The sequence below is a fragment of the Sceloporus undulatus genome, chromosome 6, assembly GCF_019175285.1.
Source record: "Sceloporus undulatus isolate JIND9_A2432 ecotype Alabama chromosome 6, SceUnd_v1.1, whole genome shotgun sequence".
Taxonomy (NCBI): Eukaryota; Metazoa; Chordata; class Lepidosauria; order Squamata; family Phrynosomatidae; genus Sceloporus; species Sceloporus undulatus.
In genome coordinates, this window is record NC_056527.1 from 36,894,734 (window position 1) to 36,921,692 (window position 26,959).

At 37.6% G+C, this 26,959-nt stretch overlaps 1 protein-coding gene across 3 annotated transcripts in view; it reads right to left on the reverse strand.

Annotated features, from left to right (window-relative positions):
- The window catches only part of AGMO (alkylglycerol monooxygenase), a 160,916-nt gene that overhangs the window by 64,666 nt on the left and 69,291 nt on the right, over window positions 1-26,959 (reverse strand). For 2 of the 3 annotated variants that reach the window (XR_006104790.1, XM_042476868.1), the window contains exons 6-12: window positions 23,479-23,545; window positions 22,733-22,798; window positions 22,574-22,653; window positions 20,772-20,906; window positions 19,555-19,671; window positions 9,688-9,770; window positions 8,716-8,821 (exon numbers count right to left, since the gene is read on the reverse strand). Coding sequence is in view for 2 of the 3 variants with exons in the window: in XM_042476868.1 (XP_042332802.1) it covers window positions 8,716-8,821; window positions 9,688-9,770; window positions 19,555-19,671; window positions 20,772-20,906; window positions 22,574-22,653; window positions 22,733-22,798; window positions 23,479-23,545 (654 nt within the window). In the remaining variant the exon portion in view is untranslated. The remainder of the gene's footprint in view (window positions 1-8,715; window positions 8,822-9,687; window positions 9,771-19,554; window positions 19,672-20,771; window positions 20,907-22,573; window positions 22,654-22,732; window positions 22,799-23,478; window positions 23,546-26,959) is intronic. The other variant, XM_042476869.1, reaches the window with a different exon arrangement.

A 26,959-nucleotide genomic window follows, 5' to 3' on the forward strand; every position in this document is an offset into this window, starting at 1 on the left:
GGCCAAAATTACATAACAAGGGAGATCTGATTTATTAGATTCTCAACTACTTTCACAACTAAAAGAGACTAAAAATATCTTTAAAATGGACACTTTTGTTTCAAACTGTCTATTTTCAATTCTTCATTAGCTAGAAGATGGGATCTTTTTACAAGAAAAAAAAACCCCAAAATAAAACTGTAATAAACAGATTTTCCTTTTTTTAAATGTTATTAACCACATTAAAAGATTCTGTCTACTTTTGTTCACAAATATTTGCCAGCTATGCAGTGTATTCCAACTGAAAAATATTGCAGGTATTGCTCATACAGTAGACTGAGTTTTTCCAGCCATCAAGCCATTTGAACATCTTGCACACAATTAAATCATAATAGAACTTGCATACCTGGACAATTACAGTATGTGAACAGTTACATGTGCAGAATAATATAATTACACTTGATGGCAGTAATAGCACACACTGGAGGCTATTAATAGTATACAGAAGTCTCACAAATCTCACAAATGAAGCATCTCTTGAGTGGAGAAGTAACTTGATGAAGCACAGGCATAACTTGTCTATTCATGGTGATATGTTTGCACAAACAATGGACTGAAATCTCAATGGCATAATTTATATTCTGAGTAAATTTATGCTTCTGAGAGAAGGACGCAATTTCCTTTTGTGTAGGTGTTTTTATTTGATTTGATGTTTTTCTGAATACAGATGACTTCAGTGGGTAAATTTCAGGTGAAGCCAGGTTTCTGCTAGAATCTTAGCTTCATAAAGGAGCAACGTGCTGGTGGACATGATTTGCACTTGCACTGGAAGCAGCTAGTATGTTCTCCAGCACTGAGCATTTTCCTTCTTTTGACTATCCTCTCTCTATCTCTATATACTACAGAAAGAATCCAGGGTCTGTGTGTGACTTTGTTTTTTTTTTGTTTGTTTGTTTGTTTGATGGAAGGAAGGGAACAGAAACTTCTGCAATACACCCTATGAGTGGTTTAATGATAAAACCTTAAGACAATTTAGCTGAAAGGTCTCAGTAGGTCATTCTATCCAAGAATGGTTGTAAAAAGTGTGATCTCTCCTTATCATATAAACAACAGTCAAACAAGATATGTGGAATATTTTCAATAGCTGGGGCTCCGCAAATACAAATACACATGTATCCCATTTTATTAAATTTGCTTTTACTTAGTCTGTGTCCATTTTAACCCCCTATTTGAGTTTTAATTGTGACTCAGTTTTATCTTTGTATATATGTGGACATTTTGATATTTTTTTATTTTGTATTTTATATGCTGTAATTTTGTAACAGTATTTAGTATTTTATTGATATGGTCAGCTGACTAATCAATAAACTTGTTGCTTTTAAAACCTTGAGAACAATAGACTACAACTATTTTTAGAAAACCTAAAAATCAAACAGAAAAATTAATTAAGTACAATAAAATATAGACGTCCCTCACAATCAAAAACACAGAAAAGCTCTTTGTAAAATCCAGGCATGAAAATAATTACAAAAGCTTTGGCAAAACACTTTAGTTTTTAAAAGCAGTCCAAAGCACCAAAAAAGAAGCCTTTGTAATGCCTGATATATATCCAAAGCTATAAGAATATTGTATTGATGCTTTGTATAGCTAGAAAACTAGGCTTTTTTAAAATTACATTTAATACACTAGATGGGAAAGATAGACATGATACATTTTCAAAAAAAGGTTTGAGGAAAACAGGTGGAGGGGGAAAAAGGGTTGGAACTGTGTAATCTAACAGGAAAGAAAAATGTTCTGCAAGGTGGAGAGAAAGACCAAGATGTCATGAAATGAAAGCAAAAACTAATATGCAGCTTTAACTTCAAACAATGTCACTCTGAAATTACAACAATTATGTTGTAATGAGCCTATGAGGCCTGATCACTTCCTTCTATGGTCCAGTTCACATGTTCACATTTGATGTGGGGAAGTTATCACAAGGTGATTTTGCCTCATTAATTTCACAGTGTGAAAATTCTTACCCAAGCATCCCCATGTGGTGATAGGCGATACTTTCTGCAGCTTGACAACTGACAGGATGACTGACATGGGAGGCTCCAGCTGTCATCACATGGAGAGGCACCCATAATAGGCACTGTATGAAACTGATGAGGTAAAATAATCTCATCATAACTTTACCACATCAAAAGCAAACAAGGGAATTTGACCTAAATACCAACTCTTTTAGGGATAGGAGTACAAGTCAAAATGATGGAATGTGGTAATAGGAACATGTGGTGGAATTTTTAGTGTGACCCTACCAATTTGTATAGCTAAGGGCAAATGGAGAAATATGGGTATGTTCAGTGTGAAACAAATGGGATATTTAACAGATGGGATACTTCACTGCAGTATGAAAATGATTTTAAGGGTTGGGGGAGGATCCGTACCTTAAAAACTGACATATTTATTATGGCATAAATGCACAGACTTACCTACCACCTGGCAATTCATAATACCTATTCAATTCCAATGCCTCTGGAGGTTGCTAGCAAATATCAGTTGTGCATGGTTGTACAAAAAACCAGCATTTAACTCACTTCAACTATTAGAATGCCATTCAAAGCAGAAAAGCACACTACTTCTCTATCTGGTTTTGTACTGCATAACTCTCTGGGACAAACTACACGTAGCATGCAACTATGGTTGCATCTGCAGTCCAGAAATCATGCAGCTTCTCGCCAGTTTAAGTGCAATGGCTCAGCACTATGGAATTCTGGAATGTGTAGTTTGGTGGGGTAAAAGACTTCTCTGACAGAGGCTAAATATCTCACAAAACTACAAATCCCAAAATTCCAGAGTATTGAGCAACGGCAGTTAAAGTGGTGTCAAACTGCATGATTTCTACAGTGCATATACAGCCTATGTAAGTACAGCTTATTTTTACTCAAAAACAAAAAAATGGAGGACCTGATCCAAATCAGAACCATAGGGGGACTTTTGCTCCCCATTGTGATATGGCTCTAAATCTGCAGCTCTTCATCTGCAGTTTTCACAGAAAAGCAAAACTCCATTCTCTTCAATGGGAGCCTTCAGTGCTCCAAGTATAGCATGCCCCTTCCTGGATTCATACAAAGGCCACACACTATATATGTATTAAAGGTTTCTGATTGGTGGTAATCTTTACTTTTTTCATGTGCAAGAATCATAGCTACCAACGTCCTCTCCCTGATGGACAAGCGTTTTGTGAATTTTAAGTGATTTTGTGTTTGTTTTTTTGGGGGGGGGGGTGTTATTTTTGGACCTCTCTTTTTCACAGAAGATGCTGCTTTGTGTTTTCTGTATAATGTCTCAATATTTTATGAAATTCTTTTAGGCGAATGTAAATGTAATTTTCACAGTCTTTTACCACTTGACAGCTTTTTCCAATGGCTTGTCTTGAAATATGAAAGGTTTTTCTTCCTTGCTGACAGTGAGAAAACTTTACATCCCTCATAAGCAATCAGTTGAGTGAGGATGAGGAATCCAAGGCAGTGCAATCTGAACATTTCTTCTGGCCATCTGCAGTATTTCTGTCAAAGGCCATATTTCCTTTGGGACAATTTATTGAGGGACACATTACATAGCTAAGTGGAGCTAAAGCCAGTTCCTTTGTTTCTGCTGTTCTTGTCATGCTAATCTTTATCTTATTATCTCTCTCTTCCTCCCCTCCTTCTACCTAGTTGGTTTCAGGGACAGATCACTCTTACAGAGTGTCTGAAATTTGGTCAAGGCCACATGAGATCAAGCCAAGGGCTATAGGTTGTGCTATATTACACTTCACCAATTCTATCCTATAGCAACTTACTATGGAGAAAGTATATCTAGACTACTGTGGGATTTATACAGACCATCAGATATTGTTGAATGGTAGAATTCACCACCGTTACCTATGCTGTCTAGGGCAGCTGGAAATTGCCATGGAACATCATCTAGAGCATCCCAAACTCTGACCTTTTAGGTATTTTGGACTTCAGCTTCCAGACTCCCAGACCACTGGCTAAGATGGCAGAGTCCAAATAACAGAAGACCAAAGTTTCCAAATCACTGATCTAGAGTAATGGTGGGCAAGTGTGGAAGGTTGAGGGGCATCTTCCTTAAGAGACCTTGCAATGCCACATCTCCAGCAGACCCACTCCACACAAAATCTAATTTTCACTCCCACATGCTCTCAAAGGATGCCTTTTACACCTAGGAAAGGCCCCCCCCTTTAAAGATAATAAATTGAGCAGCAGTAATTTTCTGTTTCAAAGTAAGATGTTTCCTAAGCCTAAATTGTCCTGAGACCCACTCGAATGTGGCATTCCCAAAACACATCCATGCCCCTAAAAGACATTTGGGGAATTTGGGATACTTGGAGAGGGGTCTAGGAGGCATCAAACCCAGCTCTGGAGGCCACAGGTGGCCCGCAACCCACACTTTGCCCACCCCTGATCTAAAGGGCTGCTATATTCCCTGAACTAGAGTATGACTATTAGCAACTTGTCAAGAAGGCCCTTCTTCTTCCACAGTCCATACAAGTCCCTAAATATTTGAAATATCTGAGGGTCACGTATTTGAGAAACCCACAAAGCAGTATGCAGCTGTTTGGTAAGAAATTAATCCCACTGCACCTCTGCAGCAAGGCACAACCACTTTATTTCAGCATAAGAAGAAATATACTGGGTAATCTTTAAGGGTTGTTATAAATAAACATTGTTGTCATGTTGTTATTATTATTATTACAGGTGCCACAAGAGTAAAGGTAAAGGTGAAGGTTTCCCCTTACAATGTTGTCAAGTCTTATCCAATTGTAGCAAGTGGTGCTCATCTCCATTACAAAGCCAAAGAGTCAAAATTGTCAAAGGTGGCTACAAGACTACATTTTCCTTATCTTGTTACATGGAAAAGTAGTAGGTGTATTCATGCTGATGAAGGACTATCCTGTCCTATTCTTTGCAAAATAAAAATTTCCTATTAAGAGCTCATCCAACAGAGGAAAAAAAGTCTCTGGAAGTATCAAGAGGTTCCTATTGTTTTTGTTTCGAACTTACCAGCCTATTCTTTCTTGAAATATCTCTGATTTCCATCCCTTCCCTTGTGTTCTTCCCTTTTCCCTTCCACTGACCATGTGTCAAATCCAGAATTATGCAACATCTCAGAAACTGATTTGCCTCAGATGCTGCTGCCGAATAACCACAGGAGACCGTGCTGGAGGAAAGGCCACAACTTTATTAAGCAAACCATTGGTAGGGTTGGCACAAAGCATGAGGTCAGGATCTGCGAAATCAAACAACCCCACGTTTCTCTGATTAACCACAACCTGGCACCCACCAGGCATTGGGATGACCTAGGGGCTAAGGAACACCGTATGACCGCATCTCTGCCATGCGTTCACATATTCGCTAAGCCCCTAGTCACCGGGAGGCGCTCTCGCGTTATGGCCCCCGCAATGGCCATACGCCTGCCCAATTCACCCCCGGGTCCCGACTGACTCCCAAACCAGAGCTCCGTAGCCCTGGTACCACACCGTGCAGATCCTGGCCTATGCTGCCGCCCCAAAGTTGTGACAAAAAATCCAAACCCAAGCGGTGGGTGGGTGGGAGAAGGCTCCGCTTCTCCTCCCTTCCTGCTTGGCTCCTGACCATCCAGAGCCAAGCACCGACTGAGGGCCGGGGCTGGCAGCACGGCCTATATAGGCCTAAGCCCCACCCTCAGTACCACCTGACCAGGAGACTCCTCCTCCAGGGCAGCTGAACCAATCATCTGCCCTGGAGGACCGGAACTCCCGATCACCGAGCCCAGCTCCCAGAGCGTCGCACCAATAGGGAGCTGGGGCAAGCCCCAGAGCACTCTGGGGCTTGTAGTTGTTCGCTGCGTCTAGCGGCAAAGCGGTCAGCCCGCCGAGTCGGGCAACCGCTTTTTTCACCAATTTCTATTAAGCCTTCCTTATTATTATTCTGGAGTTATAAGGGCTGTCCACACTGCAGAAATAATCCATTTTGACACCATGTTATGGTACATTGCTATGGAATTCTGGGAATTGTAGTTTTGTGAGAGTTAACCTTCTTGATCAGAGAACTTTGATACCACAATAAACCACAGTTCCCAGAATTCCATAGCTCTTAATTCCATAGCAGTTAAAGTGGTGTCAAATTGGATTATTTCTGAGGTGGATGCAGTCACAGTCAAACTGTTAAAAGTGCTTTACCAATATTAGACTAGTTAAACGTTAGGATCATTTTGTTTCGATACAAACTTTCCTTTCCCCCCTCTTATGATCTCTGGTGAATATGTGCACTGGAAACAATAGTTGTGTTTAATGGTTGTGGCCATCTTAGCTAGTTCTGAGATAAAACAAACGGACAGTCAAGTAGAGATACATTTCGGTTTTGGAAAATAATGAGTAAATTTAAACTGAATTGGGAAGTAGGAATGAAAAGTCCTTGGTAATGCCAGGAGTTCACAGAAAATACTTCAGGATGAAAAAGAATCATGTGGACCTTTGCAATTAAATTGGTTTGTAGAGAAACAAAAATTGGGACTTTAAGTTACTTTCTCTTGTTGTGAGGGGCTCTAAGATTCACAATTTGTTCCTGTTGTAACTGTTGCTCTGTAGAACTAAGCAAAATTCACAAAGAATTTCTGTGCACCCGCAACAACTACACTATCCTCCATGGTTTGAGCTTCTGCAGACAGCAAGCCCTGGCAGTAGCAGCAGCAGGAGTACAAGCCCATTGGGGAAAAACACAGACTTAAGGTCCCATGTTTTTTGCTATCCACACAGGATGGCAGTGGAATGAATCTGCCACGGACAGCAAGTGCACACTGTATTATATCCTACCTTGCTAGTTTTTCAGAGAAAATGCAAGAGTGTTTTCGTTGTGGGAAAAAGATTTTGCTGGAAATTAACAAGATGGTTTCAGTGGTTCCTCTCCATTTTACTTTAAGAACCTAGCATTGAGTGTTGACAATATCCTCCTAGTTTAATGTATTTTAAAAAAAAAGATGCTACATCCTGAAAAGCTCTGGGAAGCTTTGTAAAGGCATTTTAAATCTTTTGGGAGGACTGAAAAAGAATTCTTTCCAATATTCTCTGATCTGGAAAGCAGATTCTATGTGCAAAAATTTTACTAGTTATTAAAAATGTTATGAGAAACAGTGGATGCAGATTTTTCAGGATGTGAAATTGAGGAAGCTTATAATTTTATGTGGAATCATATATGGACTATCTTCTTTTCAGAATGCATATAGAATTGTTCTTCCTTTTGCATTGTTATTCAAGGCAATCATGACAGGTTAGGAAGCTCTTAATAATCATGAGAATCATTTGCAAAACAGAATAGCTTCTAGTATTTCTTATTTGTTGCAAATGTAAAAGGGATTAAAATCTATCTTTAAATGCTGGAAATTCTGGAAAAATATTAGTATCAGATTACTGTATTTATCTATGAATGTTTGTGTTCTGAATTTGTACACCAGGTTATATCTCTTTTTATTATTGCTCTGATTCATCAAACAGGAATGATATGAATACTGTCAGATGTTTCTTTTGCAGCAATAACTACAGACAACATCATAATTTCTAGTTTCATATAACCACTTGATGAAGTCTCAGAACTATGAAATCTAAACAACAGATGCTTTGTTTATTTTTCCTGTGATGAAACAGATTTTTAGGTCTCATCTTGAACGATATGCTTGACAGTTTGCAAACTGACTTGTTTTTGTCTCCCTCAAATAGTTATAAATATATACTTTCTGACTGTAATTAAGTCCTGTAAAAATTCTTCCCTTGATTTTACCACCTGAAACTGCAGCTGTTGGCCGACACTATCAAAGCCTCACAATTCCAAACTCACGTGCAAATCTCATCATGGGCAGACATTTCTAATTGATTCCAGAAGTCTTTCTTCTGCTCAGATCAGGGGGCAGGAGAAGAATAATGAGCAGCTTCCAAACGGTGGGCTCTGAACTTCAGGCAGGGCTATTTTAAAAGCTCTAACTTGGCTGCCCTGCCAGAAATGCACAGCAATTTTATGGTCAATTGGCAAGAGCATCTGGAACCATACATCATCATCTTTAGTTGTTGTTCGTGAAGCCAGCTCACACACCAACCAAGGCTAACATCGGTAATGACTCTGTCACACCTAAGTGGAAATGAACTTACGCCACTGAATGCAAGTTTTAAATATGATTTTTCCCCCAAGGGCATTATTACCCCAGGGTTATTGCCAAGGCCAGAAAGTCCACCTTATGAGTTTACTGTGGCAGATTATTCTTTTAATCTAAAGTAACCTCAAAATTAATTTTAGAAGCTTCATTCATGAAATTTTACAGGAGATTTAGGGACACAAAATTTTCCATTTGCAGCTTGACTGTGTTTTCCCACATCATCCTCCATCCTTTTTTCACACACACACACACAGAGTAAAATGGAATATCCAAATAATACCATTTGAGTGTTAAAGGTAGGAGGCCTCTGTCTGGACCCATGCCATGAAAAATATAAATCGTACATATGACAGAATATGAGAAAAATGTACACAGAAATGACAACAACAACAAAAGAATTTTCTGTAAATATAAAGCTAGTGGTATCACATCAGTTTCACAACTATCACTAACATAACTTCAACAGTCTTGAAACATCTCACCTTCAATCACCACACACATAAACTGTTACAAGAAAAATAACTTGCTTAAAAATTAAGTGCTATGATAAATGAAGTTGCTTACCTCATATGTGATTGACAGAAGTGCAATATAAGTTTTCAAGTAGCCAAGTTTGTGCAGAGCAAGAAAAGCAGAACAGCGAGCAAATTCCAAGAAAGCAGCTTCAGGTCTAAAATAATTAAGTGAAATTCGTCAGGCCTGTTTTCTGTCCTTTACTGTACTTCTGATCAGAGATTATGCCAGAATCACAATGACCTCTTTAAACCATCCTTTGTCAGTGTGTCAAAGCACTAAGACTGCAAATACTTTCCAGTCCCTTAGCAATCAACAATACTTTTCTCACCATATTAAATGGAATAGAAATATGCAAGTGCTAGAATCCTAGCACTAGGATCCATTGACAACTGACATGTTCCTATGGGGAGGGGAAACTCTTCATGGGATGCTTTTACCAAATTTCAGCACCATGTTCTTGTTCTAGAGGGGGAAAGAGCTTTGGAAGATTCAAGGTCCAATTTGGGGCCTTTGGGATTTTTCATGGGACACTGTTGACCCCCCCTCCCCCAATGATCACAAATTAACTCCTGGGATGGCTTCTGGTCCACTGTAAAAGGATTGGCAACCTGAAAAGTGGTCTTTGGGTCCCCATATGGCCAAAGGGCTCACTTTATCCACCCCTGTTCTAAACAGTAGGTTTATGGATTTAACATAATATACTGTCCACATCATCATTTGCTACACAGACAATCATTTAATTTTTTAAAAAAGTGTTAAACCTCCATCACTGTTATATTCTGCTCTGATGGAACATGCATGATAGCACTACAGTTACAAAGATCTCTTCGCCATGAGCATTAATACATTTTTTAAAGAGTACGAAGAAAGTATTTCTGAAAAGCATGTGTGCACTGAACAGTATCATTTTGGCTTCTGTCCCTTGTGCAAATTCAGCCATGATGCTTAATTTTCTACTGAAAGGATACGGAAGGAGGAGGAGGAGGAGGAGGAGGAGGAGGAGGAGGCTCAATTACCTACCTTTGCTCCACCAGGAAACCAATAGAGGTCAATGTCAGGATAATGTAGCCAACTCTCATGAGCAGAGTTACCTGTGATAACGTCTGTTAAACCAACAAGCAGACAAATTACTCATTTACGTTAGTTCTCTGGAGGGAGATTGTATTCTAAACTTGCCAGTGAGGCCGTCTGAACTTTCTCTCTCAATTATAGTTCTTTGTTACTGTCTGCTTTTAGAGTAGTTTGATACTTCGAACTTAACAGCTAAAAAGTCACCACAGATTCTCCATTCCCCCTTAATGTCATTATGTTTCAAGGCTGAAGGTTACAAAAATTGGATATTTCCCCCCAAATCATTCTTCACACAATGTTAGTCTTGAAAATAATTCTTTCCCTCTTATTATGGTTTCCTCTCCTGACATTTGTTGAACCCTTGATGACCTGAACCAAAGGGATAGACCTGTTTTCTAAATAAATATCATATCACGTATCTGCTTTTTTTCTCCCCAACCCTTAACAGCATTACATCTTTGTATTTTCCAGTCTTGGCTCTCTAGAGGGTAGTGGCAACTGAAAACATTATCCTGTTAAAGAAAAAAATCAAAAAGGAAAATAAGACAAGAAGTTTGATAATTTATCACAGTTTTAACATGATCTCCCATTTATCCCTTTGCTTCTTAGCAATTCAGTATATTAACCTAAAAGCAATAGAACATTTTGAAGTACTCTGCATGTGTATTTGATTCCAGTGGAACATTAACTTAAGGCATATTCTGTTCAGTTCTGATGCAATGATTCTGGATTTAAATTCTCAACAGAGAATTAACAAATGGAATAAAATGGCAGGATTACTATTTGACTCAATGCCCTCCTGTATACCTGAGGGCATATTTTTCAACCTTCCTGGGCAAGATAGGAACAGCAGTGACAACATTTAAGATCAACTATCTGCCAAAAAAGGACTTTTATTAGAGATGTATCAAGGAAGTGAATGGAGACAGACACTATAAAAAATAAATCTTTTTGAAATTTAATGCCCCAGTGCTCTCAAACAGAACTGCACAACTCATCACTACAAGAGCCACATCTACATTTTGATTAACTGAAGAAGACCATACCTACATATTAATTACATAAAAGCATTTTACTTGCAGTTTCCTCCCTATACGTATGTCTGAGTTTTATCTCTTTCTCCTCTACTTTCTCTGCATCTTAAAGTATAAATTGTTTCTTTTGCTTCCACAGTTACTCATTTTTCTTGCCTCCACATACCTCAGATATTCTCCCTTTTCACTCCCCGGTTCTTTTTAACCCCAAATCTTTCTGAACCCTCGCTTCTTTTTTCCATTTATCTCATAGCACTTTCTCTGCACCTAACTTTCTCTGTATACCCTTCCTGGATGACCAACAACAGTAGCACACAAGGCTTTCACTCCACCAGCAATACTTATACTGAGATAATGACAGATATGGGTGAGCCAGTATCTGGCTGGGAATGCACCAGGGAATTCCAAAAGAAAATCAACATGTGCTTTATACACTATAGCAAGGTCTTTGACTGCATAGATCATGGAAGGCTATGGAATGTCCTTAATGATATGTGAGTGTCAACACATCTGATAGTCCTGATGAGAAATCTGTACTCAGGACAAGAAGCTACTGTCAGAACAGAACACGGAGAAACAGAATGGTTCCCAATTGGAAAGGGGGTTAGACAGGGCTGTATTCTTTCACCCTATCTGTTCAACTTGTATGCAGAACATATTATAAGAAAAGCAGGCTTGGACACAGAAGAAGAAGGAGTGAAAATAGGAGGAAGGTATATGAACAAAGTACTAGCAGAAAAACTCACAGACCTGGAACACCTACTAAGGAAAATCAAAGAAGAAAATGCAAAAGCAGGCTTAATGTTGAACATAAAGAAAACAAACATAATCACCACCAATGACCTTCACAAGTTCAACATAGACAATTAAGAAATAGAAATAGTAAAAGAATTCCCATACCTGGGATCAAACATTGATAAAAATGGGGACTGCAGTCAGGTAATCAGAAGAAGATTAAGAATGGGGAGGGTGGCTATGAAAGAACTAGAAAAGATTCTAAAATGCAAAGATATACAACTCAGCACAAAAGTTAGAATCATGCAAGCCATTGTATTCCCTATTACCCTGTATGGATGTGGGAGCTGGATAGTTAAGAAAGAAGATAGGAAGAAAATTTATTCCTTTCAGATGTGGTGCAGAAGTGTGCTGAAGATTCCACGGACAGCCAAAAGAACAAACAAAGGGTTCTTAGAGCAGATCAAGCTGGAAACCTGCCTGGAAGCCAAGATGACCAAAACTGAGGCTTTTGTACTTCGGACACATCATGAAAAGGAAGAACTTATTGGAACAGACAATAATGTTAGGAAATATGAGGGAAGTAGGAAGAGAGGAGAGCCACATGTCAGGTGAATGGACTCTATTAAGGAGGTCATGGGTATGGGGTTGTAGGAATTAAGCAAAGCAATGGAGAACAGAGGGTCTTGGAGATGTCTCATCCATAAGGTTGCCATGAGTCAAGATCAACTTGATGGCAGTTAACAACAACAAAAGCTATTGTGACAAATACATGTATCTTGAAGTCTTGCAGGCTTTGGGGAAGGGGCTACATTTGACCTGTTAATGTTTTTCCACCTGCCAGCCTGTTCTAAAGCAAAGGTGGACAGATTGTTTGAAATGTATCCGTTCCATTGATTCAGCATATTAATTCCTCTGTTTGATGCTTTGCTTATTTCTGACATCTAGCCTGGCACACTATGAGGTCATAAGCCCACTGTATCGGAGGCTAGCTGAAAAGAGACAATTTAAAGGCAAGCACTTTTAGGAGGAAAAAACTATTAGAACTCTTTAACTCCTGTAGTTGTAAGAAGAACAGAAAAAAAGGACAGATCAAAAGGATGTTCCTGGTAACCAAAATGATGCAGTCTTGGATCTTAAATGCCACAATGAGTGGAATGATCTCTCCTCTTCTACACCTTTTGATAGAACGAACCCAAAGGATGGGGTATCCATTAGATGTGGCTGTGCACTGGCTGTGGAACAGCAGAAACAATGTGCAAATAACAGAGATCTCCTCCTCTGCAAACCACTTTAGGAAATATACCATTCAAATAGGCCTAAGTAGCCCCGGTTATTCAGTGGTTAAATGCTGGGACTGCAGCCACAACATTGTGAGTTCAATCCCAGGGATTCCAAGGTTGACTCAGCCTTTCATCCTTTTGTCTGTCAGTAAAATGAATACTCAGCTTGCTGGGGGCAATTAGCTTACAGATTATAAAGCAGTTAGAGAGTGCTGAGTTCACTTAAAAACAGTATAGAAATGTATGTACTATTGCTATTGCCTTCTTAATGTTCAAATTGACCTGCACGAATCAGGGTAAAGATAAAAGGAAATCCAAACAATTATTTTTAGAAGTCATTTTAAAAAGACCTTTTACCATTTCTAAAATACTATTTTTTCAATTAACCATTGACTTTTTGTTTCTCGAGAACTAGGGGTGTTACCTTTCTGGTCTTTTGCTAGAGAGAGTTTTAAATTACATGGGACTGGACAGAATTACATATTATTCTAGTTTAGCATTTAAACATTGTCGACAAACAGGCAGTTGGGTGATAGTTTGTTGTGCATATTATTGTTGCTTTCTCCTAACAAAGTCTGTGAGCTCTAATTTCTACTTCAAACTACAGGGCTTGATAGCAAAGGAAACAAAGATGAAGTTGCTGGATATTTGGAATTCAATAAAATTCATAGAAAACATGGAAAACAGCAGCTCCTTCTTCACAAAGGCTTTTCAAGAAATGATGCTGCTGGACAGGATCCTCAAACTGAATAGTGGTGTGAACTTTTTCGCCCTGTGTTTGGAGAACTCATCAGACCACAAGATCTAGATTTCTGAGTGGGTTTTGTTGTACTAAAGAGTCAAAAAGAACCTCTAGGGACTGTTAATGCAACATTTCAACTCCTATTAAACTAAGAAAACAGATTCACCACTGTAACCTCCCCCCCCCCAATACAATTGAGTCAGTTTACAAGTCAGCATACATTTCTCCCCAGTACTAATGGCCAAACCACAAATTTACTTCTCTATTTTAGATAAATAGATGCAAAAGCTGAATTTTAATATAACAATATATTTCATTGTGTTTATTTTTTTAAAAAAATTTTTTGCCAGTGGGCAAGTCTTTCAAAGATGAGTGAATATGGTATAATAAAAAGGAAACGTCTTTAGTATGATTTCTACTTATTACCCTTTTCTCTTGCAGCATGAAAACATCTTGTGTGAGATTTTTTAGCCCATGATTAGGAGGAGGGGGTTGATGCTTTTCTTTAGTGCACTGCTATGCTATTTTACAATTTCTTAATGACTTTACTGCCTCACATGTGTGTGTTTTTATTGCTGCAAGTCATATTGAGGTCCATTCATATGGAAGGAAAGAGGTGAGATTGGAAAAAAATTAAACAGAAAAGTTATCCATTTGCTTAAAACATTGAAAGAATGCTGTACTTAAAATATATATTTCATTAAATCCATTTTTGATTTGCCCTGTGTGGCCTATATGACTTTCTTTGGGTAACAATGATGAACACAGCTGGGAGCTATGGCATGTGTAAGAGCTGGTTCTGAATATCAATATTTTGGTTCCAACGAATCATTTCTAAGCCAAAAAAATTGCTTCCCTACCCAAAACTGCAACCCTGTGGCTAGTAAAGAATACATAGTTTACATTTAACTGAGTAAGAGTTACTCTGATCTGCAACCCAAGCAGTATTATCCTAAATTAAATAGTGACTGGATTAAAATAAATAGCAGGTATTAGTGCCCAGCTGGTGTAAATCTACTGTTTTACTGAGTCCAGAATCACTGAGAAAACTGAGCTATGCTGCCACAGCATGTGCTATTTCTTAGTGGGGAGGAAAATATACAATTGAATTGCAGGTGTTGTTGTTAGCTGCCCTTGAGTACAATCTTGACTCATGGTGACCCTGTGGATGAGACATCTCCAAGCTCCGCTATTCTATACTGCTGTGCTTAGGTTTTATAGACTGACACTCGTGACTTCTCTAATTGAGTCTATCCATCTGGCTTGTGGTCTTCCTCTCTTTCTATTGCCCTCTCCCTTTCCTAGCATTATTGACTTTTCTAATAATTAATGCATTCTCATAATGTGGCCACAGCACAACAGCTTCAAATTGATCATCTTGACTTCCAGGGACAGCTCGGGCCTGATTTGTTCAGGGACCCATCCAATTGTTTTTTGGCTGTCCATGGTATTCTCAGCACATTCATTCATTGTATTTATATCCTGCTCTTCAGCCACAAAGGCTCTCAGAGTGTTCAGAGATTGCTAATTTGCTGTTTTTTGACTCAGGTTTATAATCTAAAAAGACATGACAAAAAAGGAGAAGGAAATGGTAGTGGGAAGGAGATCAAGTCGAGCAGATAGTGCTGGTTCTTCTCTCCAAGTTCAGGGCAGTGGCAATTGGAATGGAGGGTCTTTCATCAGCCTCTGAAGCAAGGCATGATGGAGCTGTGCCTGCCTATTCTTCTCTCCCTCTGAGGCCAAGGTGGTGTCAGTTAAGATGGTTCTCTCTTCTCCAGCACAAGATGAGCTGATATTCTTTTTATCCACTTTCTTCACTATCCAGCTTTCACATCCATACATGGTAAGGGGAATACCATGGACTATATGACTCTAACTTTAGTGCTCAGTTGTATATACTTTGTAGAATATTATCGAGTTCTTTCATAGTTCCCATTTCTGATTCCTAGTCGTCTTCTTATTTCTTGACTGCAGTCTCCATTTCGATCAGTGTTTGATCCAAGGTATGGGAAATCTTTAACTGCTTTGATTTTCTTGTTGTCTAGGTAGAATTTATGTAGGCCCCCCATGGTCTTTACTTTTATTTTCATAATTTCATTTATAATAATAACTGCATTACATAAGATATGGAGAGGGAAAGATACAATTGTTCATTGTCTCTGTTCCAAAATTGTATTCATTTGAGAATGTGAACAGAACCAACACATATACAAATTGTACATACATATATTTTGTTCAGATTTCAAAGACAGATTAGGAGTGAAGGAGGGCTATTCAATGGGGTAACACTACTTGAAAATTTTTAAAATACAGTGTGCCCTTGCTATCTGTGGGGATCCATTCTGGACCCCTCCCCCTCCAAGGATAGCAAAAAATGCAGGACCTTAAGTCCCATTCTTTTCAATGGGTGCATGCTCCCACTCACACCATTGCATGCACCTGCACCCATTGGAAAAACTGGGGCTTGCTGTTTGCATAATCTCAAACTGAGGATGGCAAACCTGCGGTTGGCGTGGGTGCACTGTACGTTGACATTATATACTTGAACTGAAACTTGAAATATGTCTCCCAGTAAAGGTTATTCAAGTAAAAATATTTGACCGAGACACTTCAGTGTCTTTAATTAAAATATTTCATAATTTGTAGGTTAATTTCTTAATTCTCACAACACTCCTCTAAAAGTAGACCAGTATTATTTATTTCAATAGCAGACTTATGAGGATACTGAAACTAAGAATACAGTATAAGAGTTAAGTTTCTTGCCTACATGAGATTTGAATCAGGTGTGTCAGCACTCACAAGCTACACTGCTAGACCTAAATCCAATTGCAAGGACTGACTACTGTAGCAGTTCTTTGTGCTAATTCTTTCTGCTATCTTCTTCTCTTTATTTCTCCATCCTCTCTCTACTTCCCTTCTCTTTCCAAGGGTGGCTGAGGAACAGGTTGTTGTACAGGACTTTTGAAGTTAATCCAAAAGCCACATGGGATCAGGTTGAGGGGTGCATGTGGGCCACACACTGCTAACCCCTGCTATAAGAGAGATGTACCACTGTTATTTCTGTATTTATATCTCATTTATATTTGTAAGGTATGAACTGCAAAGTGGATATTGGCAGGTGAAATATTGTTTTTAGGTACTACTTCAAAATGAGAAAAAAATAACTTCAAGCACTAATAGAAATGTCATAACTTAAATGTACAGTGGCAAGCTGCAGAGAAAGCAGAATATGACTGTTACACTTCAGTGTCAGTGCAACAGTCCTCTTTCCAACCTAAACATTATACACACAAAGTATGAACATAAAAAATAAATGGGAATTTATACATTATAGTATCCGTATGTATCTGTATAAATAGAAAAGCCTGTAGAATCACAGTGGGATCTCTAATTTTATGATAGCCACAGATTTTAAAATGTGGTTATTGGCAGCGATCAAATGAAAAATAATATTTCTATTGTACTTTGACTTGACCATGTCATAAATGATATACCCCAGAGAAATACGCATACATGTGTGTATGTATGCATGTGAGAGTGTATTTGATGTACAACAGGTTACTACAGAATATTAAGAAAATGCAAAATGCTGCAAGCCACATAAATATCTCATTCAAATGTGCTTACAGAAAAGATAACTTTCAAACTTACACTATTTCAACTAAAATTCAATTATTTCATAATTAACATGTTGGGCTGGAACCAAGGAAGCTTCCTGCAATGCACTCAAGTATTTACTCCACTGGGAAAAGCTTTTTCTGGATATGTTCAGTACTTCTTTCAGTAAAACATCAGTATTAAAACTTCAAATTATTCAATTCTTTCAGACAATGTGGACAGGAAGACATCAAATTTAAAAATCAAAGCATGTGGACGATAGTTTTCACACACAAAAATGGATCTAAAAAATGTCAGGAAACTTTTAGCGTACTGAGCTAGTTTCTAATGCTTCAGTGGGGTGTTTGTTGGAGATGGGGAAATGAATTTATGAAAAAGAAAAGATACCAAAGTGAATGCGAAACTATAGTGTAAAAAGGTTAGAACTGGATCTAAACTCAGGCTGAACTGACAAGCTGTTACTTTTTCAATGTCTCACAGCTCAAGCCATTTCCCACAAATACAGTCTGAGTTGGATCCACGTCCTACTGAAAATCAATGAAGATGATTTCACTGGACTTCAGTGTTCATGAAAGTATAACCTGACTACATACCTTCTTGTCTGGGGATTTTATTTGGTTGTTTCTCAACTTCTCCAAGAAAAATATTCTATACCAAGAAGAACTCAATGAAAGAAAAAACTTTTATGTACTTGTGTGCACAACACCCAAGTGTAACCATAATAATTTGAGAATGATAAAACTGTGCATTGCCTCAAATACATTATTGCTATTATGGAGTGGAACATATGCCTAAAAATGAGAAAAACAGTTGTGTCTCTTTATGGACCAATGCCACATTTATGACATAGCCAAGAAAAAAGTTCCAGTTGTGTCTATGGGCATTTCATAATTCAATGTAGTGGAAAATTGATACTGAAGTTATATGCCAAGCTACATTATTTCACATACATGCTTTTCTCTTACGAGAGTTCCTTCTGGATTTACAGAGAGCTGCTGGAATGTGGCCTTCTGTCTACCTCTTAGGCCTGTTACAGACTGCCAAAATAAAGCTGCTTTGGATCTCTTTGGAAGTTTGCTATTTAAATGATGCATGGGTCCTAAGAGTCTGGAGGTTGCACCAAAGCCACACTCCATTCCTAAGCATTGGAGTGCAGCTTTGGTGCAGTTTCCGGATTCTTAGGGTGCATGCATCATTTAAACAGCATTCCTCCAAAGAGATCCGAAGCAGCTTTATTTTGGCAGTCTATAACAGGCTTTAGTTTCTATATCATGCCTACGGTTTGGACCTTTAAATGTGGGCTTATACACTGTTTTTCATTGTCTTGTAATACTAGTCACTGAATAGTTATTCCAAATCTTTGTGCAGGTCATTGGTTATATATTATATAATTTTATTGAAATACAGAGTAACTCTGAAGAAAAGTAAATTTTAGAAACATAGTACCAATGCTTCTCTACTTACTTATCCAATTACAATGGGCCTTTGGTTATTGCTGGGGTTTATTTTCAGGAGCGCCCCCCCATGGATATAATGTCCCATTATATACAGTGGAGTAGTAAAATTGTGTCCCTTATATAAAATGGAAAAAAACAAGGCCTGCTTTTTGGATGATGGTAGTGATGGTAGTGATTTTTATTGTTGCTGCCACCGCCATCACTGAAGATAATTATGGAATATTTTCAAACCACAGATGGTTGAATTTGTGGATGGCAAAATCTGTGGATAGAGAGGGCTGACTGTATTAAGTGACCTGAGATGTTTACACTGGTTAAGGAATTAGTTAAAGATTAAAGCAGAAGATGAAAATAGTGCAGGAGTGACAAAGCAGTGAAACTAACAATTTTACAGTTATGCCCATTTTAATAAAATCTGGCTCCATCATCATTTTCAAATTAGGTTACTATAACTAGCCTACTCCCATACAGTTTTCAGTTTTACACTTCATATTTTAACAGAAAATGAGTACGTAGCACAACCTGACAAGACAGAAAAACACATGTTCCATCACCCATCATGAAGCAGTCTCCTGGTCCATGTGTCTCAATTACTCCCACTGCACCAGGAACAGTTAAACAAATTATGGAGCTTTGCTCTATGGACTGTTTATTGTATTATCTATAGTGGCCAGTTTCCTTTCTCTTGCTTATTCCCCCCCCCCCCAAAAAAAAAAAAAAAACAGAGAAAGAAACCAAGAAGAAAACCTGGATGCTTCTTCTGGTTTGTTGCAAAGGAATTGCCCACTGTTTCACTGCTTCTGTGGCAACCATGTTCAATCAAGCATATTCATGTGTAACATGCTTACAGATACCTGGCTTTGCACAGCATGCACATGTGCCTAATATTAACACTATATTTGTTACTTTTTCCAGCAATTTTTTTAAAAAGGGTATATTTTACTTACAGATTTGGAAGCAAACAAATCAATATAAAATCCCAGCATCAATACAAAGTGAATAACAGCATAGACAGAAAGGTAGCTTGACAATTTGGGACTGAATGGAACTTCATTTCCAGTAATCTACATGAAATACAATAAACAAAAGACTTTATCTCACCTGGGTATAACACTCTTATTTTTATTTCCAGTTGTTAGAAGGAATTATTCATCTTAAATATTTTATGATTACAGATTGAGTTTTCCTTAGCCAAAATGCTTGGGACAGAGGTGCTTTGGATTTCAGGGTTTGGAGGGATTTGGAACATCTGTATTTGCATATGTGTACATAATGAATTATCATGGAGATATACAAGATTAAACCAAAATTCATTCATGCTTCATATACAACTGATACACATAGCTTGAAGGTAATTTTATACACAATATTTTAAATAATTTTGTGCATGAAACAAAGTTTGTGTACATTTGAACCTTCAGAAAGCAAAGATGTCACTATCTCAGCTACCCATGGAAATTTTTTTGGATTGTGGACTATTTTGGAATTCTGGGTAAGGGAAACTCAACCTGTGGTTCCTTTTTTAATAGACGTTTCACCAAAGCCTTTAATCTGCTCATTTGCATGCTCTCCAACTGTTCCAACCTGCCATGGACAGTCCCAATTAAGCTTCTGTCATCCCACTTTTTCAACTGCCTTTAAAATGTCCCAGTCTCATCCTCCCACTATCCTTTTGTCTTCAGCTTACTTCCATTTCTGCAAACTAAGTTCAAAATGATATTTTAACTTTTTTCCCCCCTGGGTTTCAAGTTTGTGTTACTGCAGTAGTTCATCCTTATCTTAGATCCTTACTGGATGCTTGAAACAGATGGTACTAAACCTATAATAGTAATGTTTTCGGACTATGGCTAATGGCAAATAACTGAAACTGTGGAAAGTGAAACCACAGATAAGGCTGAACTACTGTACTTCTTTAAGCAACAAATGACATATACATGGAGGTTTCACTGCGATCAGTGGAACTTAATTTCAGATAAATACATTCAATATTAAAATGAAAAGGGTTCTGCTGTTTGCATTATAGGACCAATTAGACTTACAAATTAATTCTATGCCTTGTTGACTCAGAAATACATGGTTTACTTTCAGATAAGCATGAGTAGGATTTCATCCTTACTTTATTTACCAAGAAAGTGTATAAAATGTAAAGCTATGTTATACTTGCCTTGGGGATGTCCTCAAGAAGGCCCAGTCTTGGCTTGCCAGGACCCCATCCTGGCCCCTTGAATATAACAGAAAGCTTATTGCAGAAACCAGGTGTATTCCAAAATGTCTTCCATATATAAATGCAATGATGAAACTGAAAAGATGGAAAAATCAGCTATTCATATTGTTCATGTCCAATTGTTTCTGAGAATGCAATTACTAGAAAAGATGCATTCATTTTAATATGTTTTTAGAAAATGTTATTATGAAGACACACAATTGTGCAGGAGCAGCACACTGATATGTGTGCAGCTGTTAAAAAGCAAGGCTAAACAGTGGAACTAGAGCTTTTGGATCACATGCTCATCCATCCTATTTCTCCCTCCAGGGTGGCTGCAAGGAGAAAGTTTTCCTTGTGCTTTCAGCTAACTCTTCTCATCTGTTTTGGATGAAACCTCACATTATGGATTGGGCATCTCATCTGAGGCTTCGCGATCCTTAAGTCTAGAACATCTGGAAAAACCTCAGCTGCAGAAAGTATCTGCAAGTGTTTTTTGCCTACAACTCTCACCAGCCCTGGCCAGTACCATCAGAAGTATGTGATTGGGAAAGTTGAGAGTCCCAAAATATCTAGAGCCCTGTAGTTGTCCACCCCAGCATTACATTAAGTATTGTTCAAATCATGGACGGGCGGCAGACAACCAAAGAATGAAAGCCACAAAAACAAAACACAACACATTTTATTCATAACCTAAATGTTTACAAAAAAGATTTGTGTTATTTTTTTAAATAACATAAAATATACTCTCATTAGGAGAGCTAGCTTTTGGAGTCACTCCTTGAGCATGAACAGACAGGCCAAAATAAAGCTGCTTCGGGTCACTTTGGAGGTATGGTGTTTAAATGATGCATGCATCTTAAGAGTCTGGAAGCCGCACCGAAGCCACGCTCCAGTCCTTAGGACTGGAGTATGGCTTTGGCGTAGCTTCCTGACTCATAGTACATATGCGTCATTTAAAAAGCATACCTCCAAAGTGACCCGAAGCAACCTTATTTTGACCTGTCTGTACAGGGCCCTTGTTTCTGACCCAAAACACTGCTCATTGACTGGCACAACAGTAAAGAAACATGTAATTAATATAGTCATCCATGTAACATGTAAATGAAGTCTACTGACAGTGGAGAGCATTTGTCCTGTGAAATTAATGTCAGCTAGAAGAGGTTTATCAGGAGCAGATTCTTAGCCATAGGAAAGGAGAGGACTGCTAACAGAGGACACTAGAATATGATATTTTGTTATTGATGATTTGGTACCTGTATACATAGTCTGCCATATGCCATATTCTGCACTGAATATGATAATCTGTGTTAGATTTTGCTTGATAAATTATAAACTGTATGAATACATACTTCATTTCCTACTGAAATACTGTATGTTCTTAACCTTTCAGTAGAATGTGGCAGAATGGTTATGGAGTCATTTTTAGCAGAATGGCAGGTTAAATTACAATGACGACATGAAAAGTTTATCTGTGATCAAGGCTTTGATATTACATTTAATGAATGGACCAGTATGGAACTTCATCCTGGTATAGAGGATACTTTGTTATTGTAAAAAAAATGAAACAATACTTCAGATTCAAGAATATTTATACTAGAGACTAATCAAAGTTAGCCTGATACTTATCTTTGGAAATGAACCAAAAATAACCATATGAAAAAACCAGAAGCAATAGGCAACACAGTATAATTTGACTCACTATAGCATTTTCTATATTTAAACATACAAATAGCTTAGCAAAACAGCAAAATAAAGGATACCTGGATCTTGAAAGGTTCGAAGGTGTTTATAGGGTGTGTTAGGCCATATATAACTTTATCTTTTTCTGCAGCAAATGTTCCTGCATGGAAGAAAACACTAAGTTCCTAATAAAATCACTATTTGAAAAAATTGGTTCAGGAAAAGAATGTAACACGTACCAAAAATTCTGTCCCAAATAATCAGTGTGCCACCATAGTTTTTATCAATGCAATATGGATTTCTGCCTATAGAAGGGAAAAAAGTACAAAACAACTTTGTCACTCACTTCTAGACTGTATACCCAGTCTGGATTCATACTTTGCCTCACTTATATCTGGGTGTGTAAATCTATCTCTTTTCCTTTACAGAGAGTTCCCTTTTTGATTCCAGGTTTGTTGATCCTAGTTCCATATCAATTTGAAGAACTCTGTTTCTATAATACTCTTCACTAAAATTAATGTGCATAGGAAAATGCACACACATTTTTGTGTACACGATTTCTGATATTTCAAGTCTGGAATCAAGCGGTCCCAGACATCTGTCAAGGGTAATTGTGACTCACTTCTATTTCAGCTGTAAAAACCTTGTGTGGGGAAAAAAATCTAAAGTTTTGCAAACTGCCATTAAGATGACAATAGAAAGATGACACTTAAGTTACAGCAATTGTTCTTTCCATGTGTGTGGAAAGTTGCCTGTTGACTTATGGTGACCCTATGAATAGGGTTTTCATAGGCAAGAAATACTCCTTCCTCTGAAATATAGCCAATAGCACCTGGTATTCGTTGGCAGTCTCCCATCCATGTACTAAGGTGGGCCCTGCTTAACTTCGAAGTTCAGACAGAACTTCTATACTACTCTCCCATACAAAAAAAATTCAAAGAATCAACATCACAGACTTAAACTCATAAAATTTAGCATTACCTACCATGATGTACTCTGTGATGACTGGGGGTATTGAGAAGAAACTCCAAAGGACCAAGATTGCTAATAACCTACCAGAAACAAACAAACAAACAAACAAACACAATAATCTTGTTACTAACTACTAAGCCGGGCTAAATGAAAATAAAATTAGAAAAAAGGAATACAGATGATACAGTAAGACAAATCTCAAGGAAAGCAATGCTATTTTATAATAAACACTTACCCTTAACAAAACATTCACAAGCACAGATGAGACAATGCTATGATATATAAAATTAATAAAAAATCTTCATTCATATCAGTTATCCTATCATGTTTTTATTATCTTTCATTTTTATCAGGGCAGCATACATTTGAGTCTCACAACATACTTTATCTTTGCAACAAACCCATGGAGTAGGTTGGGCTGAAAGTTGGCCCAAAACTGTCCCCAAGTCATCCAGCATATTTCATGGTCTTGCCTGAGTTCTAGTTCAATTTTCTATTACACCTGTCTACAACATTCTTAAACTTCAATTAATTGTAACTTTTAAACTCAAAAAGAACGAGTCCTAGAAATTTTGGATTCCTTAATAAAAAGAAAGAAAGAAATATTATCATTCAAATTGCACACATGGCACCTATTGAGCTAAACATTACTCTAATGAAATTAAGGAAGACGTATTTTCTTTGTTGTGAAAGGAGAGTTGAGCAATAATCTCTAAATATGCTTTGCTCAGTAAGTAAGACAGCTATGTAATACAAACTAGAGGAAGGGGAGACCACCACAGCAACTTGTTAAATTTCCCAAGGAAAATTTATATATGCAGATTATATCTGTCTTGCTCATATTCTTATTGATGTATCTTATTTAAACACATTTGTACAGGACGATTGCCAAAAAATCTGGTAAGTATGGATAGTATTTATTTACACTCCTATTATTCAAAAGCCAAAGACAATACAAGTATTCACATTTGAATTTCAAAAAACTGTTAGCAAATATCTTCAAACCTGAAAAGGCCACCAAAGAGAGAGAAGAATGTTCATATTTTATGCTAGCTGAGTTTTCATCATTGATCAAGCAAAGGTTTTCTGTTGGTTTAGGTAATGTGAAATGTGACAGTTACATGAATGTAGCTGCAATCCAACACTCATTAGCTGGTAGTAATTCTCAGTGAAATCAATAGAGTTTCCTTCTGTATTACTGCAATTTTAATACATTAAAAACAGCTCTCCTTGTTGAAACCACAACCCCAAACCTGAAAGCGCCAGTAGTTTATCTTTACAGCACACACACACACCTAACTGTGATCCATTTGTTTTTAAAATAAATATTGAAACAGTTATATAATAATATATTCTATTTAGATTCCCAACATGAGAAGTATGGTGGACCAAGTTATACATTTTGGCTTGGCTTAGAAGAGGTTAGAACTGCACATTTGGATCAAAGTAGGTGCTTTTAACATTTTTTCTCCTCCCACCCTGCTAACAACATTGCTTACACTATTAATCCTTTGAAGAATTTCATATTACGCTTAGCATAGCAGTGGCCTGTGGTTCACCACCAGTCAAGAGAAGTCACTCCCCCACTTGCTAAAGGAGAGAAGGGGATCTGGAAATGATCCCACCCAAACAGGTGATTGATAACTCTCTGAACCAACAATGCTGGCCATCTGTTTGTAAGTGTGCTCTTTTGGTGCTGGTTATACATGCTTCCTGCAGCAGAGCATCTATTTACAAATGCTGGATAGCACCTAAGGGAAAGAGTTGCGATCAGAGGTTTGTTTCCATAGGTAGGCTGTTCCTTGATGTATTGAGTCCATAATTAGTAGAGCACCCCTTTGGTCTCCATGAAATACCAAAGCACATAGGCACAGAAAGGAAATTAAGTGGCAATCATTCCTCACTGGAATGATGGTGCAAATATTAATTGTTTGTCACCTCCTTTTTAAAAGTTCTACAAGTCACTAATTTTGTTTCTCCCACAAATTTATAAATTATGGCAGCAATGTCAATGTGATATAAAAGACACTGCTTAGAATATGAATCCATATTTCAGACCATCTGGTGAGGAAACATAAAAATAAAAGCATAGTTTGCTTTCTCCACTAAAGCTGTTGTGTTAATTCAAGACAACCCACCCATGTATTTATACAGATGGACCTGGTGGCCATATTTGCCATGTGAATTCGCTTCAGGGAAGCAGGGGTAAGGCAGAACCCCTAGGATATATGCTTGTCTCCCTGCTTTCACACTTTGAAATTTTCGGCAAACCCTGATTTATTCACCGCCAACTGTTTTCCTATCTGATTAGGCAGTTTTCTACTCCAGTAAGCATGTAATATGAAGGTAGCCAAATTTCCAGATTGAGGAGTGAAACAATAATATTTTTGGTTTGGAAGTAAAACAAGCTAAAGGAGCCAGCCTGTTGGGATCATAAAGGGATTCATGGGGGTCTGAATTTCTGATATAACTGTACTTTAGGAATAAAAGAGTGAAAGCTTAGCTTTAACGGATAGTCAGCATTAGAAACTGTTTATACAATAAATAGAAGGGCATTGAGAAATGTTATGTATAATAAATTACCTTGAAAGCAAAATGTTGTCACTCAGACTTGCTTTTAATTTCTGAACCAAGATATGAGTGATCTTGCCATTTAACAGAAATATTTCACCTATCATTTTCAATAGAAGTTTCCACTTCCCACTGGGCAAATCCAAGGGCTTTAATTCAGACACAATGAATGGGCAATCATATATTTATATTTTATATAATGTCTTTTAAAATATGTATTAATATACTTGATGAAATAGGTATACAATTCTAAGGAAAACAGTAGCACAATCCTATGCATGATTAGGGAGAAGGAGACACTGTTGAATTAAAAGAGACATATCATCCAAAGTAGGGATGTTAATTTTTGTTTATTTTGCTGTAGAACAGAAGGAGGAGAATTTCAAAAGTGTTCTTCCTGATGGGTAAGATTATATATATATGATTGCAGCTCTAGCTATTTTCAGAAGTTTAAATTTATGTTTCTTTACTAAGCACTAAAGGAAGTCTGTATACTTTATGAACACTTACAATCCAAGTATGGTAGTATACAAGCTTTCATCAGTGCATTTTGAGTTATTGTAGCCATACTCAATGCAGGGAAGGAGAATATGTCACCCTCTGGATGTTGCAGTACTTCAGCTGTCATACAGTTGTCTTTGGTGGAGTTAATAGTCCACATTCTGGAGTACTCCATATTCCTTAGCCCTGACCTACAGCAACCAAAGTCTTAAGCCAGAATACCTCTTTATCATACTGAACATACATATTACTAGAGAAAGGGCTAAAGTATTAAAGTATTAATTAATCTTAAATTTTTAAAGAGTTTGGATTTGCCCTAGACCTTTTTAAAATCACAAAGTAGCCATAGTGACCAACGAAGGCATCAAGCATAGCAAATACCACTACATGAAAAGATCATGTACACTGCATGTTTATAATAT